The sequence below is a fragment of the Oncorhynchus gorbuscha genome, linkage group LG23 (genome assembly GCF_021184085.1).
Source record: "Oncorhynchus gorbuscha isolate QuinsamMale2020 ecotype Even-year linkage group LG23, OgorEven_v1.0, whole genome shotgun sequence".
Lineage (NCBI taxonomy): Eukaryota > Metazoa > Chordata > Actinopteri > Salmoniformes > Salmonidae > Oncorhynchus > Oncorhynchus gorbuscha.
In genome coordinates, this window is record NC_060195.1 from 10,098,649 (window position 1) to 10,120,330 (window position 21,682).

General features: G+C 43.8%; 1 protein-coding gene across 1 annotated transcript in view; it reads right to left on the bottom strand.

Moving 5' to 3' along the window:
• Positions 1–1,339: 1,339 nt before the first annotated feature.
• LOC124011602 (copper-transporting ATPase 1-like) overlaps positions 1,340–21,682 on the bottom strand; it is a 45,828-nt gene continuing 25,485 nt past the window's right edge. Inside the window, 5 exon segments of the mRNA XM_046325053.1 lie at positions 1,340–1,613; positions 12,004–12,224; positions 17,452–17,655; positions 18,565–18,707; positions 20,416–20,562. Of these exon segments, the coding sequence (XP_046181009.1) occupies positions 1,340–1,613; positions 12,004–12,224; positions 17,452–17,655; positions 18,565–18,707; positions 20,416–20,562 (989 nt within the window).

Below are 21,682 nucleotides of genomic sequence, written 5' to 3' on the forward strand. Positions count from 1 at the left end.
CTTATATGAAGCGAAGAGGACAGCCCCATATTCTTGTTTTTAAAATGGAGTGTGCCCCTGGCTATCCGGACAACACTCAGACATTATTTACAAAAGATCACACTTGTTTTAGTAAGTCTGCCAGTTCAGAGACATGACCACGTGTTGTCTTGATAAGTGTGTGAATCTAACATGTTTTCGGTATTCAAGTATTCAAAATGTAATGTGTACTTCGGGTTGTCAGGGGAAAATATATGGAGTAAAAAGTACAATATTTTCTTTAGGAATGAAGTGAAGTAAGAGTTGTCCAAAATATAAATAGTAAAGTACAGATACCCACCCAAATAACTACTTCAGTAGTACTTTCAAGTATTTTTTACTTAAGTACTTGACACCACTGCTAGATCAGCACTGGTAATAGCAGACTGTCAGTGATTTTACAGGCAGGATTTGGACCACTTCAGCATCGTAATCTACCAATCAGTGTCCTCATCACCGTACACATTCAGTACAAAAAAACCCTGGTCCTCCTGCTCAGTGCAGCATTATCTTTGAAATGTGTTGGACTTTGAGAGTGAGAGTCTACAATTGGCACTTGGAGTAACGTTTACTGGTACACATGGTTCCATAAGTGTTCTGTAGAAAGAGATCCTTAGAGTTTATACTTCATACTGTACATTCTTAAAATGATTGCTCACATACAGTATATATTTCCTGATTTGAGAAACCAATGTTTACGATGGAAACATTTAGATGACATCGGTATGTGCTCAACAACATTCCTTTGTTTTCCAAGGAAAATATATGACAAAGTACAAATAAGTACTGTGATAATTGTTTTTACGTTTTTTAAACAAGGCTAACATAAACACTCTTATATAATCATAATATACAACAGCATAATTATTATACTTCTGATCCCTCAGAAGGAAAAAGGCACTCATATTAAGTACATTTTAAGATCGGGCACCATTTTAGAGTGTCTTTGGACAGATGTCAAAGATAGTCTCTGCAAACCTTCATATTATAAACACATAGAAAAAAAGACAGCACATCTTTCTAGCAGCTGACACCTGCATTGTCTCAAACCCCTGAACAAAGAGAGCCAGAGATCCTATAAACCCTAGTGTAAGATCCCTTCACCCTGTAGCCGTTGACAAAAGACATTTTGGCATGAAGTCCCCCCAAGCATCCATTAGAGTGCACTGTCAGTCTGACAGAGGGTGAGGGGAAACAGAAAGGCTTTTTCAAGTCAATAGATACTGCCCAGGGGGAACCTGTATAGCTGGATGGGAAAATTAACATAGCTTAGCTAAACCATGGCTAAACCAAGCTTAAGTTAGCACAGACGAACCTAGCCTCAGACAAACTCCTCCTCGCAGTGGGCCTCCCCCACCAGTAATGAGTATTTGTCGGAGTCGCTGAGGGCCATGCAGTTGAGGGAGTGCTTTGATTGGAGGGAGTTGATGCATGCGCAGAAGAAGTTGACGACACGGTCAAATAGCCTCAACTTGGGGGAGGGGCGGCGCAAATCTCCCATGCCGATGTGGACGCTGACATCTGATAGGCTTGCAGCGTGTCTCTTTTGACTGCCCAAACAAGACTCCAGTAGCTCAGCACTGGGCTTAGTGTAACTACAAACAGAGGGAGGAGAGTTAGTGTAACTACAAACAGAGAGGAGAGTTAGTGTAACTACAAACAGAGAGAGGAGAGTTAGTGGGACAATACAGTGCCAAACAGAGAGGAGAGTGACACGACAGCCTGCAAAACAGAGAAACATGTGCCACTGGTCAACGGAAACATGCTCCTTCACTGCAGCCGAGGTGAGTAAGACATTTAAACGTGTTAACCCTCGCAAGGCTGCAGGCCCAGACGGCATCCCCAGCCGCGCCCTCAGAGCATGCGCAGACCAGCTGGCCGGTGTGTTTACGGACATATTCAATCAATCCCTATACCAGTCTGCTGTTCCCACATGCTTCAAGAGGGCCACCATTGTTCCTGTTCCCAAGAAAGCTAAGGTAACTGAGCTAAACGACTACCGCCCCGTAGCACTCACTTCCGTCATCATGAAGTGCTTTGAGAGACTAGTCAAGGACCATATCACCTCCACCCTACCTGTCACCTAGACCCACTCCAATTTGCTTACCTCCCAAATAGGTCCACAGACGATGCAATCTCAACCACACTGCACACTGCCCTAACCCACCTGGACAAGAGGAATACCTATGTGAGAATGCTGTTCATCGACTACAGCTCGGCATTCAACACCATAGTACCCTCCAAGCTCGTCATCAAGCTCGAGACCCTGGGTCTCGACCCCGCCCTGTGCAACTGGGTACTGACTTCCTGACGGGCCGCCCCCAGGTGGTGAGGGTAGGCAACAACATCTCCTCCCCGCTGATCCTCAACACGGGGGCCCCACAAGGGTGCGTTCTGAGCCCTCTCCTGTACTCCCTGTTCACCCACGACTGCGTGGCCACGCACGCCTCCAACTCAATCATCAAGTTTGCGGACGACACAACAGTGGTAGGCTTGATTACCAACAACGACGAGACGGCCTACAGGGAGGAGGTGAGGGCCCTCGGAGTGTGGTGTCAGGAAAATAACCTCACACTCAACGTCAACAAAACAAAGGAGATGATTGTGGACTTCAGGAAACAGCAGAGGGAACACCCCCCTATCCACATCGATGGAACAGTAGTGGAGAGGGTAGCTAGTTTTAAGTTCCTCGGCATACACATCACAGACAAACTGAATTGGTCCACTCACACTGACAGCGTCGTGAAGAAGGCGCAGCAGCGCCTATTCAACCTCAGGAGGCTGAAGAAATTTGGCTTGTCACCAAAAGCACTCACAAACTTCTACAGATGCACAATCGAGAGCATCCTGGCGGGCTGTATCACCGCCTGGTACGGCAACTGCTCCGCCCTCAACCGTAAGGCTCTCCAGAGGGTAGTGAGGACTGCACAACGCATCACCGGGGGCAAACTACCTGCCCTCCAGGACACCTACACCACCCGTTGTTACAGGAAGGCCATAAAGATCATCAAGGACATCAACCACCCTAACCACTGCCTGTTCACCCCACTATCATCCAGAAGGCGAGGTCAGTACAGGTGCATCAAAGCTGGGACCGAGAGACTGAAAAACAGCTTCTATCTCAAGGCCATCAGACTGTTAAACAGCCACCACTAACATTGAGTGGCTGCTGCCAACACACTGTCATTGACACTGACCCAACTCCAGCCATTTTAATAATGTGAATTGATGGGAAATGATGTAAATATATCACTAGCCACTTTAAACCATGCTACCTTATATAATGTTACTTACCCTACATTATTCATCTCATATGCATATGTATATACTGTACTCTACATCATCGACTGCATCCTTATGTAACACATGTATCACTAGCCACTTTAACTATGCCACTTTGTTTACTTTGCCTACACACTCATCTCATATGTATATACTGTACTCGATACCATCTACTGTATGCTGCTCTGTACCATCACTCATTCATATATCCTTATGTACATGTTCCTTATCCCCTTACACTGTGTATAAGAGAGTAGTTTTGGAATTGTTAGTTAGATTACTTGTTGGTTATCACTGCATTGTTGGAACTAGAAGCACAAGCATTTCGCTACACTCGCATTTAACATCTGCTAACCATGTGTATGTGACAAATACAATTTGATTTGATTTGATTTAGTGTAACTACAAACAGAGAGGAGAGTTAGTGTAACTACAAACAGAGAGGAGAGTTAGTGTAACTACAAACAGACAGAGAGAGAGAGTTAGTGTAACTACAAACAGACAGAGAGAGGAGAGTTAGTGTAACTACAAACAGAGAGAGGAGAGTTAGTGTAACTACAAACAGACAGAGAGAGGAGAGTTAGTGTAACTACAAACAGAGAGAGAAGAGTTAGTGTAACTACAAACAGAGAGAGGAGAGTTAGTGTAACTACAAACAGACAGAGAGAGGAGAGTTAGTGTAACTACAAACAGAGAGAGGAGAGTTAGTGTAACTACAAACAGACAGAGAGAGGAGAGTTAGTGTAACTACAAACAGAGAGAGGAGAGTTAGTGTAACTACAAACAGACAGAGAGAGAGAGAGTTAGTGTAACTACAAACAGAGAGAGGAGAGTTAGTGTAACTACAAACAGACAGAGAGTGTAACTACAAACAGAGAGAGTTAGTGTAACTACAAACAGAGAGAGAGAGTTAGTGTAACTACAAACAGAGAGAGGAGAGTTAGTGTAACTACAAACAGACAGAGAGAGGAGAGTTAGTGTAACTATAAACAGAGAGAAGAGTTAGTGTAACTACAAACAGACAGAGAGAACTACAAACAGAGAGTTAGTGTAACTACAAACAGAGAGAGAAGAGTTAGTGTAACTACAAACAGAGAGAGAGAGTTAGTGTAACTACAAACAGACAGAGAGAGGAGAGTTAGTGTAACTACAAACAGACAGAGAGTTAGTGAGAGTTAGTGTAACTACAAACAGAGAGAGAGAGTTAGTGTAACTACAAACAGAGAGAGGAGAGTTAGTGTAACTACAAACAGAGAGAGAGAGAGTTAGTGTAACTACAAACAGACAGAGAGTTAGGAACTACAAACAGAGAGGAGAGTTAGTGTAACTACAAACAGAGAGAGAGAGTTAGTGTAACTACAAACAGAGAGGAGAGTTAGTGTAACTACAAACAGAGAGGAGAGTTAGTGTAACTACAAACAGAGAGAGGAGAGTTAGTGTAACTACAAACAGAGAGAGGAGAGTTAGTGTAACTACAAACAGAGAGAGGAGAGTTAGTGTAACTACAAACAGAGAGAGGAGAGTTAGTGTAACTACAAACAGAGAGAGGAGAGTTAGTGTAACTACAAACAGAGAGGAGAGTTAGTGTAGAGAGAGAGAGTTAGTGTAACTACAAACAGACAGAGAGAGAACTACAAACAGAGTTAGTGTAACTACAAACAGAGAGGAGAGTTAGTGTAACTACAAACAGAGAGTTAGTTAGTGTAACTACAAACAGAGAGGAGAGTTAGTGTAACTACAAACAGACAGAGAGAGAGAGTTAGTGTAACTACAAACAGAGAGAGAGGAGAGTTAGTGTAACTACAAACAGAGAGGAGGAGTTAGTGTAACTACAAACAGAGAGAGAGTTAGTGTAACTACAAACAGAGTTAGTGTAACTACAAACAGAGAGAGAGAGAGTTAGTGTAACTACAAACAGAGAGAGGAGAGTTAGTGTAACTACAAACAGAGAGAGGAGAGTTAGTGTAACTACAAACAGAGAGAGGAGAGTTAGTGTAACTACAAACAGACAGAGAGGAGAGTTAGTGTAACTACAAACAGAAAGGAGAGTTAGTGTAACTACAAACAGAGAGAGGAGAGTTAGTGTAACTACAAACAGAGAGAGGAGAGTTAGTGTAACTACAAACAGAGAGAGGAGAGTTAGTGTAACTACAAACAGAGAGGAGAGTTAGTGTAACTACAAACAGAGAGTTAGAGAGTTAGTGTAACTACAAACAGAGAGGAGAGTTAGTGTAACTACAAACAGACAGTGTAACTACAAACAGAGAGAGCAGAGTTAGTGTAACTACAAACAGAGAGAGGAGAGTTAGTGTAACTACAAACAGAGAGAGAGAGGAGAGTTAGTGTAACTACAAACAGACAGAGAGAGGAGAGTTAGTGTAACTACAAACAGACAGAGAGAGGAGAGTTAGTGTAACTACAAACAGACAGAGAGAGGAGAGTTAGTGTAACTACAAACAGACAGAGAGAGGAGAGTTAGTGTAACTACAAACAGAGAGAGGAGAGTTAGTGTAACTACAAACAGAGAGAAGAGTTAGTGTAACTACAAACAGAGAGGAGAGTTAGTGTAACTACAAACAGAGAGGAGAGTTAGTGTAACTACAAACAGAGAGAGGAGAGTTAGTGTAACTACAAACAGACAGAGAGAGGAGAGTTAGTGTAACTACAAACAGAGAGAGGAGAGTTAGTGTAACTACAAACAGACAGAGAGAGGAGAGTTAGTGTAACTACAAACAGACAGAGAGAGGAGAGTTAGTGTATCTACATACAGAGATAGGAGAGTTAGTGTAACTACAAACAGACAGAGAGAGGAGAGTTAGTGTAACTACAAACAGACAGAGAGAGGAGAGTTAGTGTAACTACAAACAGACAGAGAGAGGAGAGTTAGTGTAACTACAAACAGACAGAGAGAGGAGAGTTAGTGTAACTACAAACAGAGAGAGGAGAGTTAGTGTAACTACAAACAGAGAGAAGAGTTAGTGTAACTACAAACAGAGAGGAGAGTTAGTGTAACTACAAACAGAGAGGAGAGTTAGTGTAACTACAAACAGAGAGAGGAGAGTTAGTGTAACTACAAACAGACAGAGAGAGGAGAGTTAGTGTAACTACAAACAGAGAGAGGAGAGTTAGTGTAACTACAAACAGACAGAGAGAGGAGAGTTAGTGTAACTACAAACAGACAGAGAGAGGAGAGTTAGTGTATCTACATACAGAGATAGGAGAGTTAGTGTAACTACAAACAGACAGAGAGAGGAGAGTTAGTGTAACTACAAACAGAGAGGAGAGTTAGTGTAACTACAAACAGAGAGGAGAGTTAGTGTAACTACAAACAGAGAGGAGAGTTAGTGTAACTACAAACAGAGAGAGGAGAGTTAGTGTAACTACAAACAGAGAGAGGAGAGTTAGTGTAACTACAAACAGAGAGGAGAGTTAGTGTAACTACAAACAGAGAGGAGAGTTAGTGTAACTACAAACAGAGAGAGGAGAGTTAGTGTAACTACAAACAGAGAGAGGAGAGTTAGTGTAACTACAAACAGAGAGAGGAGAGTTAGTGTAACTACAAACAGAGAGGAGAGTTAGTGTAACTACAAACAGAGAGGAGAGTTAGTGTAACTACAAACAGAGAGGAGAGTTAGTGTAACTACAAACAGAGAGGAGAGTTAGTGTAACTACAAACAGAGAGGAGAGTTAGTGTAACTACAAACAGAGAGGAGAGTTAGTGTAACTACAAACAGAGAGAGGAGAGTTAGTGTAACTACAAACAGAGAGAGGAGAGTTAGTGTAACTACAAACAGAGAGAGGAGAGTTAGTGTAACTACAAACAGAGAGAGGAGAGTTAGTGTAACTACAAACAGAAAGGAGAGTTAGTGTAACTACAAACAGAGAGAGGAGAGTTAGTGTAACTACAAACAGAGAGGAGAGTTAGTGTAACTACAAACAGAGAGGAGAGTTAGTGTAACTACAAACAGAGAGGAGAGTTAGTGTAACTACAAACAGACAGAGAGAGGAGAGTTAGTGTAACTACATACAGAGAGGAGAGTTAGTGTAACTACAAACAGAGAGGAGAGTTAGTGTAACTACAAACAGAGAGGAGAGTTAGTGTAACTACAAACAGAGAGGAGAGTTAGTGTAACTACAAACAGAGAGGAGAGTTAGTGTAACTACAAACAGACAGAGAGAGGAGAGTTAGTGTAACTACAAACAGACAGAGAGAGGAGAGTTAGTGTAACTACAAACAGAGAGGAGAGTTAGTGTAACTACAAACAGACAGAGAGAGGAGAGTTAGTGTAACTACAAACAGAGAGAGGAGAGTTAGTGTAACTACAAACAGAGAGGAGAGTTAGTGTAACTACAAACAGAGAGGAGAGTTAGTGTAACTACAAACAGAGAGGAGAGTTAGTGTAACTACAAACAGAGAGAGGAGAGTTAGTGTAACTACAAACAGAGAGGAGAGTTAGTGTAACTACAAACAGAGAGAGGAGAGTTAGTGTAACTACAAACAGAGAGAGAGAGGAGAGTTAGTGTAACTACAAACAGACAGAGAGAGGAGAGTTAGTGTAACTACAAACAGAGAGGAGAGTTAGTGTAACTACAAACAGAGAGAGGAGAGTTAGTGTAACTACAAACAGAGAGAGGAGAGTTAGTGTAACTACAAACAGAGAGGAGAGTTAGTGTAACTACAAACAGAGAGGAGAGTTAGTGTAACTACAAACAGAGAGAGGAGAGTTAGTGTAACTACAAACAGAGAGAGGAGAGTTAGTGTAACTACAAACAGAGAGAGGAGAGTTAGTGTAACTACAAACAGAGAGGAGAGTTAGTGTAACTACAAACAGAGAGGAGAGTTAGTGTAACTACAAACAGAGAGGAGAGTTAGTGTAACTACAAACAGAGAGGAGAGTTAGTGTAACTACAAACAGAGAGGAGAGTTAGTGTAACTACAAACAGAGAGGAGAGTTAGTGTAACTACAAACAGAGAGAGGAGAGTTAGTGTAACTACAAACAGAGAGAGGAGAGTTAGTGTAACTACAAACAGAGAGAGTTTAGTGTAACTACAAACAGAGAGAGGAGAGTTAGTGTAACTACAAACAGAGAGAGAGAGTTAGTGTAACTACAAACAGAGAGGAGAGTTAGTGTAACTACAAACAGAGAGGAGAGTTAGTGTAACTACAAACAGAGAGGAGAGTTAGTGTAACTACAAACAGAGAGGAGAGTTAGTGTAACTACAAACAGAGAGGAGAGTTAGTGTAACTACAAACAGAGAGGAGAGTTAGTGTAACTACAAACAGAGAGGAGAGTTAGTGTAACTACAAACAGAGAGGAGAGTTAGTGTAACTACAAACAGAGAGAGTTAGTGTAGAGTTAGTGTAACTACAAACAGAGAGAGGAGAGTTAGTGTAACTACAAACAGAGAGAGAGAGTTAGTGTAACTACAAACAGAGAGAGAGAGAGTGTAACTACAAACAGAGAGGAGAGTTAGTGTAACTACAAACAGACAGAGAGGAGAGTTAGTGTAACTACAAACAGACAGAGAGAGAGAGTTAGTGTAACTACAAACAGACAGAGAGAGAGAGTTAGTGTAACTACAAACAGAGAGAGGAGAGTTAGTGTAACTACAAACAGAGAGGAGAGTTAGTGTAACTACAAACAGAGAGAGAGTTAGTGTAACTACAAACAGAGAGGAGAGTTAGTGTAACTACAAACAGAGAGAGGAGAGTTAGTGTAACTACAAACAGAGAGGAGAGTTAGTGTAACTACAAACAGAGAGGAGAGTTAGTGTAACTACAAACAGAGAGAGAGAGAGTTAGTGTAACTACAAACAGACAGAGAGAGGAGAGTTAGTGTAACTACAAACAGACAGAGAGAGGAGAGTTAGTGTAACTACAAACAGACAGAGAGAGAGAGTTAGTGTAACTACAAACAGACAGAGAGAGGAGAGTTAGTGTAACTACAAACAGACAGAGAGGAGAGTTAGTGTAACTACAAACAGACAGAGAGAGAGTTAGTGTAACTACAAACAGAGAGAAGAGTTAGTGTAACTACAAACAGAGAGGAGAGTTAGTGTAACTACAAACAGAGAGGAGAGTTAGTGTAACTACAAACAGAGAGGAGAGTTAGTGTAACTACAAACAGAGAGGAGAGTTAGTGTAACTACAAACAGAGAGAGGAGAGTTAGTGTAACTACAAACAGAGAGGAGAGTTAGTGTAACTACAAACAGAGAGAGGAGAGTTAGTGTAACTACAAACAGAGAGAGAGAGGAGAGTTAGTGTAACTACAAACAGACAGAGAGAGGAGAGTTAGTGTAACTACAAACAGAGAGGAGAGTTAGTGTAACTACAAACAGAGAGAGGAGAGTTAGTGTAACTACAAACAGAGAGAGGAGAGTTAGTGTAACTACAAACAGAGAGGAGAGTTAGTGTAACTACAAACAGAGAGGAGAGTTAGTGTAACTACAAACAGAGAGAGGAGAGTTAGTGTAACTACAAACAGAGAGAGGAGAGTTAGTGTAACTACAAACAGAGAGGGGAGAGTTAGTGTAACTACAAACAGAGAGGAGAGAGTTAGTGTAACTACAAACAGAGAGAAGAGTTAGTGTAACTACAAACAGAGAGGAGAGTTAGTGTAACTACAAACAGAGAGGAGAGTTAGTGTAACTACAAACAGAGAGGAGAGTTAGTGTAACTACAAACAGAGAGGAGAGTTAGTGTAACTACAAACAGAGAGAGGAGAGTTAGTGTAACTACAAACAGAGAGAGGAGAGTTAGTGTAACTACAAACAGAGAGAGGAGAGTTAGTGTAACTACAAACAGAGAGAGGAGAGTTAGTGTAACTACAAACAGAAAGGAGAGTTAGTGTAACTACAAACAGAGAGAGGAGAGTTAGTGTAACTACAAACAGAGAGGAGAGTTAGTGTAACTACAAACAGAGAGGAGAGTTAGTGTAACTACAAACAGAGAGGAGAGTTAGTGTAACTACAAACAGACAGAGAGAGGAGAGTTAGTGTAACTACATACAGAGAGGAGAGTTAGTGTAACTACAAACAGAGAGGAGAGTTAGTGTAACTACAAACAGAGAGGAGAGTTAGTGTAACTACAAACAGAGAGGAGAGTTAGTGTAACTACAAACAGAGAGGAGAGTTAGTGTAACTACAAACAGAGAGAGGAGAGTTAGTGTAACTACAAACAGAGAGAGGAGAGTTAGTGTAACTACAAACAGAGAGGAGAGTTAGTGTAACTACAAACAGAGAGAGGAGAGTTAGTGTAACTACAAACAGACAGAGAGAGGAGAGTTAGTGTAACTACAAACAGACAGAGAGAGGAGAGTTAGTGTAACTACAAACAGAGAGGAGAGTTAGTGTAACTACAAACAGACAGAGAGAGGAGAGTTAGTGTAACTACAAACAGAGAGAGGAGAGTTAGTGTAACTACAAACAGAGAGGAGAGTTAGTGTAACTACAAACAGAGAGGAGAGTTAGTGTAACTACAAACAGAGAGGAGAGTTAGTGTAACTACAAACAGAGAGAGGAGAGTTAGTGTAACTACAAACAGAGAGGAGAGTTAGTGTAACTACAAACAGAGAGAGGAGAGTTAGTGTAACTACAAACAGAGAGAGAGAGGAGAGTTAGTGTAACTACAAACAGACAGAGAGAGGAGAGTTAGTGTAACTACAAACAGACAGAGAGAGGAGAGTTAGTGTAACTACAAACAGACAGAGAGAGGAGAGTTAGTGTAACTACAAACAGACAGAGAGAGGAGAGTTAGTGTAACTACAAACAGACAGAGAGGAGAGTTAGTGTAACTACAAACAGAGAGAGGAGAGTTAGTGTAACTACAAACAGAGAGAAGAGTTAGTGTAACTACAAACAGAGAGGAGAGTTAGTGTAACTACAAACAGAGAGAGGAGAGTTAGTGTAACTACAAACAGACAGAGAGAGGAGAGTTAGTGTAACTACAAACAGAGAGAGGAGAGTTAGTGTAACTACAAACAGACAGAGAGAGGAGAGTTAGTGTAACTACAAACAGACAGAGAGAGGAGAGTTAGTGTAACTACAAACAGACAGAGAGAGGAGAGTTAGTGTAACTACAAACAGACAGAGAGAGGAGAGTTAGTGTAACTACAAACAGACAGAGAGAGGAGAGTTAGTGTAACTACAAACAGACAGAGAGAGGAGAGTTAGTGTAACTACAAACAGACAGAGAGAGGAGAGTTAGTGTAACTACAAACAGACAGAGAGAGGAGAGTTAGTGTAACTACAAACAGAGAGAGGAGAGTTAGTGTAACTACAAACAGAGAGAAGAGTTAGTGTAACTACAAACAGAGAGGAGAGTTAGTGTAACTACAAACAGAGAGGAGAGTTAGTGTAACTACAAACAGAGAGAGGAGAGTTAGTGTAACTACAAACAGACAGAGAGAGGAGAGTTAGTGTAACTACAAACAGAGAGAGGAGAGTTAGTGTAACTACAAACAGACAGAGAGAGGAGAGTTAGTGTAACTACAAACAGACAGAGAGAGGAGAGTTAGTGTATCTACATACAGAGATAGGAGAGTTAGATACACACAGAAACAGAAACCATAACACACTAAGACACTGCAAGTTGTAGTTCAGTTCTGAAATTTAGAGTAACTGCAAGTAACCATCCCCCCCCCACCCACCACACACACACACACAGCTTGATGGTAAACTGGCACCTGGTCTGGTAACTCACCATTTGAGTAGTAGAGAGGACAGCACCACAGAGACAGAGGAGAGGGCCATGGCAGCAGAACCCATCCACGGCTGGAGAACTAGACCAACAGGCATGAACACCCCAGCAGCGATAGGGATCCCCACCAGGTTATAGACCAGAGCAAACACAAAGTTGATCCTGATTCTCTTGACGGTCTTCTTGGACAGGTCAATACTCCCCACCACATCCAGCAGGTCATTCTGTGGACAGTGGAGAGAGAGGTAGAGAGAGTGATTGGGGTAGAGAGACAGGGGAAAAGAGAGAGAGAGTGTGATGGGGGAGAAAGAGAGATGGGGAGAGAGAGGGAGAGAGAGAAAGAGAGATGGGGAGGGAGAGGTAGAGAGAGTGATTGGGGTAGAGAGACAGGGGAAAAGAGAGAGAGAGTGTGATGGGGGAGAAGAGAGATGGGAGAGAGAGAGAGAGAGAGAGAGAGAGAGAGAGAGAGAGAGAGAGAGAGAGAGAGAGAGAGAGAGAGAGAGAGAGAGAGAGAAAGAGCGAGAGCGAGAAAGAGAGAGATATAGATGGGGGAGATGAAAACTTAGTATGTGATAGTGAGCTTTACCATTTCTATATTACTATAACATCTTGCAATTCATAAAAACTCATTTTGGAGGCAGACAGAGGACAGGGAGGGAGAGGCAGACAGAGGCAGACAGAGAGGCAGACAGAGAGGCAGACAGGGAGGCAGACAGGGAGGCAGACAGACGACAGGGAGGCAGACAGACGACAGGGAGGCAGACAGACATTAACATGTAGAGATTAGCGGACATAAACTCAGCAAAAAAAGAAACGTCCCTTTTTCAGAGCCCTGTCTTTCAAAGAAAATGTGTAAAAATTCAACTAACTTCACAGACCTTCATTGTAAAGGGTTTAAACACCGTTTCCCATGCTTGTTCACTGAACCATAAACAATTAATGAACATGCATTTACATTTACATTTAAGTCATTTAGCAGACGCTCTTATCCAGAGCGACTTACAAATTGGTGCATTCACCTTATGACATCCAGTGGAACAGTCACTTTACAATAGTGCATCTAAATCTTAAAGGGGGGGGGTGAGAGGGATTACTTATCCTATCCTAGGTATTCCTTAAAGAGGTGGGGTTTCAGGTGTCTCCGGAAGGTGGTGATTGACTCCGCTGTCCTGGCGTGGTGAGGGAGTTTGTTCCACCATTGGGGGGCCAGAGCAGCGAACAGTTTTGACTGGGCTGAGCGGGAGCTGTACTTCCTCAGTGGTAGGGAGGCGAGCAGGCCAGAGGTGGATGAAGCAGTGCCCTTGTTTGGGTGTAGGGCCTGATCAGAGCCTGGAGGTACTGAGGTGCCGTTCCCCTCACAGCTCCGTAGGCAAGCACCATGGTCTTGTAGCGGATGCGAGCTTCAACTGGAAGCCAGTGGAGAGAACGGAGGAGCGGGGTGACGTGAGAGAACTTGGGAAGGTTGAACACCAGACGGGCTGCGGCGTTCTGGATGAGTTGAAGGGGTTTAATGGCACAGGCAGGGAGCCCAGCCAACAGCGAGTTGCAGTAATCCAGACGGGAGATGACAAGTGCCTGGATTAGGACCTGCGCCGCTTCCTGTGTGAGGCAGGGTCGTACTCTGCGGATGTTGTAGAGCATGAACCTACAGGAACGGGCCACCGCCTTGATGTTGGTTGAGAACGACAGGGTGTTGTCCAGGATCACGCCAAGGTTCTTAGCGCTTTGGGAGGAGGACACAATGGAGTTGTCAACCGTGATGGCGAGATCATGGAACGGGCAGTCCTTCCCCGGGAGGAAGGCACTTGTCATCTCCCGTCTGGATTATTGCAACTCGCTGTTGGCTGGGCTCCCTGCCTGTGCCATTAAACCCCTACAACTCATCCAGAACGCCGCAGCCCGTCTAGTGTTCAACCTTCCCAAGTTCTCTCACGTCACCCCAGCTCCTCCGCTCTCTCCACTGGCTTCCAGTAATGAAGCTCGATCCGCTACAAGACCATGGTGCTTGCCTACGGAGCTGTGAGGGGAACGGCACCTCAGTACCTCCAGGCTCTGATCAGGCCCTACACCCAAATAAGGGCACTGCGTTCATCCACCTCTGGCCTGCTCGCCTCCCTACCACTGAGGAAGTACAGTTCCCTGCTCAGCCCAGTCAAAACTGTTCAGAATGCTCTGGCTCCCCAATGGTGGAACAAACTCCCTCATGACGCCAGGACAGCGGAGTCAATCACCACCTTCCGGAGACACCTGAAACCCCACCTCTTTAAGGAATACCTAGGATAGGATAAAGTAATCCTTCTCACCCCCCTTAAAATATTTAGATGCACTATTGTAAAGTGGCTGTTCCACTGGATGTCATAAGGTGAATGCACCACCCCATTTGTAAGTCGCTCTGGATAAGAGCGTCTGCTAAATGACTTAAATGTAATGTAAATGTAACAACACCTGCACAGGATCGGTACATCCGAACGTCACACCTGCGGGACAGGTACAGGATGGCAACAACAACTGCCCGAGTTACACCAGGAACGCAAAACAGAGGCCTGTATTCTGGAGCGGGATCGATTTGGAGGTGGAGGGTCCGTCATTGTCTGGGGCGGTGTGTCACAGCATCATCAGACTGAGTTTGCAGGCAATCTCAACGCTGTGCGTTACAGGGAAGACATCCTCCTCCCTCATGTGGTACCCTTCCTGCAGGCTCACCCTGACATGACCCTCCAGCATGACAATGCCACCAGCCATACTGTTCGTTCTGTACATGACTTCCTGCAAGACAGGAATGTCAGTGTTCTGCCATGGCCAGCGAAGAGCCCGATTCTTAATCCCATTGAGCATGTCTAGGACCTGTTGGATCCACCCCACGGTGCTCAGAATAATTAACCTGATTAGGGCATCCACCCCACGGTGTTCAGAATAATTAACCTGATTAGGGCATCCACCCCACGGTGTTCAGAATAATTAACCTGATTAGGCCATCCACCCCACGGTGTTCAGAATAATTAACCTGATTAGGCCATCCACCCCACGGTGTTCAGAATAATTAACCTGATTAGCCCATCCACCCCACGGTGTTCAGAATAATTAACCTGATTAGGCCATCCACCCCACGGTGTTCAGAATAATTAACCTGATTAGGCCATCCACCCCACGGTGTTCAGAATAATTAACCTGATTAGGCCATCCACCCCACGGTGCTCAGAATAATTAACCTGATTAGGCCATCCACCCCACGGTGCTCAGAATAATTAACCTGATTAGGGCATCCACCCCACGGTGTTCAGAATGACAGAAATCACATTTACATGATGGTAATTCATTTTAACAGAACAATTTTAGGATTGTATTTGAGGATCCAACAAGGTGCGTTCTTCTTACTGAATTCCACACAGGATGCGTCCTTCTTACTGAATTCTAACAGGATGAATCCTTCTTACTGAATTCTAACAGGATGCGTCCTTACTGAATTCTAACAGGATGCGTCCTTACTGAATTCCGACAGGATGCGTCCTTCTTACTGAATTCCGACAGGATGCGTCCTTCTTACTGAATTCCGACAGGATGCGTCCTTCTTACTGAATTCCGACAGGATGCGTCCTTCTTACTGAATTCCAACAGGATGCGTCCTTCTTACTGAATTCCAACAGGATGCGTCCTTCTTACTGAATTCCGACAGGATTCCAAATTCAGGATGCGTCCTTCTTACTGAATTCCAACAGGATGCGTCCTTCTTACTGAATTCCAACAGGATGCGTCCTTCTTACTGAATTCCAACAGGATGCGTCCTTCTTACTGAATTCCGACAGGATGCGTCCTTCTTACTGAATTCTGACAGGATGCGTCCTTCTTACTGAATTCCGACAGGATGAGTCCTTCTTACTGAATTCTGACAGGATGCGTCCTTCTTACTGAATTCTGACAGGATGCGTCCTTCTTACTGAATTTCAACAGGATGCGTCCTTCTTGCTGAATTATGACAGGATGCGTCCTTCTTACTGAATTCTAACAGGATGTGTCCTTCTTGCTGAATTCCAACAGGATGCGTCCTTCTTGCTGAATTATGACAGGATGTGTCCTTCTTACTGAATTCTGACAGGATGCGTCCTTCTTACTGAATTCTAACAGGATGCGTCTTTCTTGCTGAATTCTAACAGGATGCGTCCTTCTTGCTGAATTCTGATGTGCGCTTTAAAGATGTTAGAACAACTGTCCTCAGCCTTCAAGACGAGTAACAAACAGCTAAATCACTAGCCTGTCAATCTACTATCCCCCATAGTAGAAAAGTGGAAATGTTCTGTTGGTCACCTTGTCATCTGTGCTAGAAAGAAATATCCTATTCCAAACTGTCTCTGGGACAGTTGGGGGAAGATAGATCCCAAATTCATACAACCAGTAGGCCTTAGGATACATTTGAAAAAGAAAACGTTAAAAATCAACGAGTCTGATGCAACAGATCAGAACGTTTATGTTATTAAAATGTTAATCAACTATTATTTCTTCACATTATAAGCACAGCAATGCACACAAGGCAGTAGGCTACACGCGAATGTGCATTCCATAATGCAATTAGCAGAAAAACACTGTTGTCAAAAAAGACACTACACGGGAGCGGTTTCATGTGACTAAGAAACCTAGAAAGAAGGGAGATGCAACGACTAGCATGGGTTGCTAATATGACTAGGATTGTGCCTTTGGCTACTGGACATCGAAAGAAAGTTGATTTGAAAACCAATAGAACACGAGAGAAAAATGCTACTGGCTTCAATAGCCTATGGAAATCTTTATAAAATAATTGCCTCCATGACGTATATGGTAGGATTTTGGCTACTTTGAACCAAGGTAAGACATACCGCATAATAAGAAGTAAAACATTCAGGTTTCAAACAATTAAGTATTTTTCAAAATGTATACTGCCGCCTGCCTACCGTTGTCTATACACTTTAATGGCAAGCGAGCTTCATTTACCAGGTGATAAATAAAGAGGTTTTAACACACATTTGCATTTAGAATTGTTGTGCACTTAATGAAAAGCATGTTTCACTCCAGCATCAACGAACGGGCTGTTTGAGAAGTTGTAGCAGCAGCTCTCACTCTGACAGATTTCCGATCATCATGCTGTGATGAATATGATATACAATGACTAGCGAAGCTCCAATTGAATTCAACTAAATTATGCAAATGAACCAAAAGACCAATAAGCATGCCAGGTCAAATGTGTTTCCATCAATGGCTAAAAAGCATCATTTTGAAATGGGATTTTGTTTTTTCTCTCGTCCCGGGCAATTAATATTTTATTCATCAGCTATTCATTTTTTATTTCATGTTTTGGGCCAAAAGCCAGCTATTACCAGACAACGGAAACCCTGAGACAGACAGATATATTAACATGTAGAGATTATCAGACAGACAGGTAAACATCCATCCATAAACCCAGTCTTGCCCTCTTCTCCTCACCCTGATCAGCACCACGTCAGTTGCCTCTATGGCCACGTCAGAGCCGGTTCCTATGGCGATGCCAACGTCTGCCATGGCCAGAGCGGGCGAGTCGTTGACCCTGTCACCCACCATGGCCACCCTCTTCCCTGCCTGCTGCAGCTGCTCTACCATGGCCACCTTGTGGGACGGCAGCACCTCCGCAAACACCTTCCTGATGCCCACCTGGAGGGGACAGAGAGACAGCTAAATGACAGTTCACAACCTACATTTACACCTTCCTGATGCCCACCTGGAGGGGACAGAGAGACAGCTAAATGACAGTTCACAACCTACATTTACACCTTCCTGATGCCCACCTGGAGGGGACAGAGAGACAGCTAAATGACAGTTCACAACCTACATTTACACCTTCCTGATGCCCACCTGGAGGGGACAGAGAGACAGCTAAATGACAGTTCACAACCTACAATAAAACTACATTTACACCTTCCTGATGCCCACCTGGAGGAGACAGAGAGACAGCTAAATGACAGTTCACAACCTACAATAAAACTACATTTACACCTCCCTGATGCCCACCTGGAGGGGACAGAGAGACAGCTAAATGACAGTTCACAACCTACATTTACACCTTCCTGATGCCCACCTGGAGGGGACAGAGGACAGAAATGACAGCTAAATGACAGTTCACAACCTACATTTACACCTTCCTGATGCCCACCTGGAGGAGACAGAGAGACAGCTAAATGACAGTTCACAACCTACAATAAAACTACATTTACACCTTCCTGATGCCCACCTGGAGGAGACAGAGAGACAGCTAAATGACAGTTCACAACCTACAATAAAACTACATTTACACCTTCCTGATGCCCACCTGGAGGGGACAGAGAGACAGCTAAATGACAGTTCACAACCTACATTTACACCTTCCTGATGCCCACCTGGAGGGGACAGAGAGACAGCTAAATGACAGTTCACAACCTACAATAAAACTACATTTGGGTTCTTTAGCAGATGCCCTTATCCAGAGTGACTTAAAAAACAACATTCCTTTTCATCTGTAATGAATGTTCTGGTTTAGTGCATACATTCATAAAAATCCCAAGCCAAGCCAGTCCTGTCCCCTACCTGAGCAGCGATGGCCCGTGCTGTCTTGCTGTTGTCTCCAGTCATCAGAATCACCTCCAGACCCATGGCCTGCAGGGTGTGAACCGCTAAACCTGCCTCTGGCTTCACTGTGTCTGCTATAGCTATCATGGCACATAGCAGACCTACACAGAGAGAGAGAGAGAGAGAGAGAGAGAGACAAGGAAGAGAGAGAGAGACAAGGAAGAGAGAGAGAGACAAGGAAGAGAGAGAGAGACAAGGAAGAGAGAGAGAGACAGGGAGAGAGAGAGACAGGGAGAGACAGGGAGAGATAGAGAGAGAGAGAGATATAGAGAGAGAGACAAACAAGGGAGGAGAGAGAGAGAGAGAGAGAGAGACAAACAAGGGAGGAGAGAGAGAGAGACAAGGAAGAGAGAGAGAGACAAGGAAGAGAGAGAGAGACAAGGAAGAGAGAGAGAGACAGGGAGAGAGAGAGAGACAAGGAAGAGAGAGAGAGACAGGGAGAGAGAGAGAGACAAGGAAGAGAGAGAGAGAGAGAGAGAGAGAGAGAGAGACAGGGAGAGAGAAACAACGGGAGATGGAGAGGGAGGTAGGTGAGACAGAGAGAGGGTGGTTATAGACAGATAGACAATGGTTATAGACAAAGGGTGGTTATAGATTCAGCAACACAATGGATTAAATGGTTGGAAACTCCTAAGGCTACGTTCCAATATCCTCCATACCATAATCTAAAATGAAGCAATACACTACCGTTCAAAAGTTTGTGGTCAGTTAGAAATGTCCTTGTTTTTGAAAGAAGCACATTTTTTGTCCATTAAAATAACATCAAATTGATCAGAAATACAGTGTAGACATTGTTAATGTTGTAAATGACTATTGTAGCTGGAAACAGCAGATTTTTTATGGAATATCTACATAGGTGTAGATATCTAACTGGAATAGAAAGAGGAGGCCCCGGTGCACAACTGAGCAAAAGGACAAGTACATTAGAGCGTCTGGTTTGAGAAACAAACGCCTCACAAGTCCTCAACTGGCAGCTTCATTAAAAAGTACCCGCAAAACACCAGTCTCAACATCAGCGGTGAAGAGGCAACTCTGGGATGCTGGCCTTCTAGGCAGAGTTGCAAAGAAAAAGCCATATCTCAGACTGGCCAAAGAAAAGATTAAGATGGGCAAAAGAACACAGACACTGGACAGAGGAACTCTGCTTAGAAGGCCAGCATCCCGGAGTCGCTTCTTCACTGTTGACGTTGAGACTGGTGTTTTGCGGGTACTATTTAATGAAGCTGCCAGTTGAGGACTTGTGAGGCGTCTGTTTCTCAAACAAGACACTAATGTACTTGTCCTCTTGCTCAGTTGTGCACTGGGGCCTCCCACTCCTCTTTCTATTCTGGTTAGAGCCAGTTTGCTGTACTGAGAAGGGAGTAATACACAGCGTTGTACGAGATCTTTAGTTTCTTGGCAATTTCTCGCATGGAATAGCCATCATTTCTCAGAACAAGAATAGACTGAGTTTCAGAAGAAAGTTATTTTGTTTCTGGACATTTGAGCCTGTAATCAAACCCACAAATGCTGATGCTCCAGATACTCAACTAGTCTAAAGAAGGCCAGTATTATTGCTTCTTTAATCAGAACAACAGTTTTCAGCTGTGCAGAAATATTTGCAAAAGTGTTTTCTAATGATAAATTAGCCTTTTAAAATGATAAACTTGGATTAGCTAACACAACGTGCCATTGGAACACAGGAGTGATGGTTTCTGATAATGGGCCTCTGTACACCTATGTAGATATTCCATTACTATTGTAGCTGGAAAGAGCTGATTTTTAATTACAACATTAACAATGTCTACACTGTATTTCTGATCAACTCACTGTCGACAGCCACCAGTACAGCAGTGCGTCCTCTGCGTTCATGTTCAGTCATGGTCTCGTCAACATCAGGTCTGATCTGCAGTCCGTTCCTCCTCATCCACTCCCTGTTCCCCATCAACACCAGGTAGGATGCTGTCTGCACCAGGGCTATAGATGAACACACAGAGAGGTTACTGGCTCTCTATCAACACCACGTAGGATGCTGTCTGCACCAGGGCTATATAGGAACACACAGAGAGGTTACTGGCTCTCTAACAACACCACGTAGGATGCTGTCTGCATCAGGGCTATAGAGGAACACACAGAGAGGTTACTGGCTCTCTATCAACACCACGTTGGATGCTGTCTGCATCAGGGCTATAGAGGAACACACAGAAAGGTTACTGGCTCTCTATCAACACCACGTAGGATGCTGTCTGCATCAGGGCTATAGAGGAACACACAGAGAGGTTACTGGCTCTATCAACATCTGTCTGCATCAGGGCTATAGAGGAACACACAGAAAGGTTACTGGCTCTCTATCAACACCACGTAGGATGCTGTCTGCATCAGGGCTATAGAGGAACACACAGAGAGGTTACTGGCTCTCTATCAACACCACGTAGGATGCTGTCTGCACCAGGGCTATAAAGGAACACACAGAGAGGTTACTGGCTCTCTATCAACACCACGTAGGATGCTGTCTGCATCAGGGCTATATAGGAACACACAGAGAACACTCCCAGAACACCACGAGGATGCTGTCTGCATCAGGGCTATAGAGGAACACACAGAGAGGTTACTGGCTCTCTATCAACACCAGGTAGGATGCTGTCTGCATCAGGGCTATAGAGGAACACACAGAGAGGTTACTGGCTCTCTATCAACACCACGTAGGATGCTGTCTGCATCAGGGCTATAGAGGAACACACAGAGAGGTTACTGGCTCTCTATCAACACCACGTAGGATGCTGTCTGCATCAGGGCTATAGAGGAACACACAGAGAGGTTACTGGCTCTCTATCAACACCACGTAGGATGCTGTCTGCATCAGGGCTATAGAGGAACACACAGAGAGGTTACTGGCTCTCTATCAACACCACGTAGGATGCTGTCTGCATCAGGGCTATATAGGAACAGAAAGGGGAATAGGGGTTAGACTAGAATGTAGCCTAGAATGTAGCCTAGAATGTAGGCAGAATGTATAGCATGCATTTCATCAATGCAGTGGAAACACAGGGGAATCTTTAGGCCTTGTGTTGAATAGTAATTGACAATAAGGGGTAAC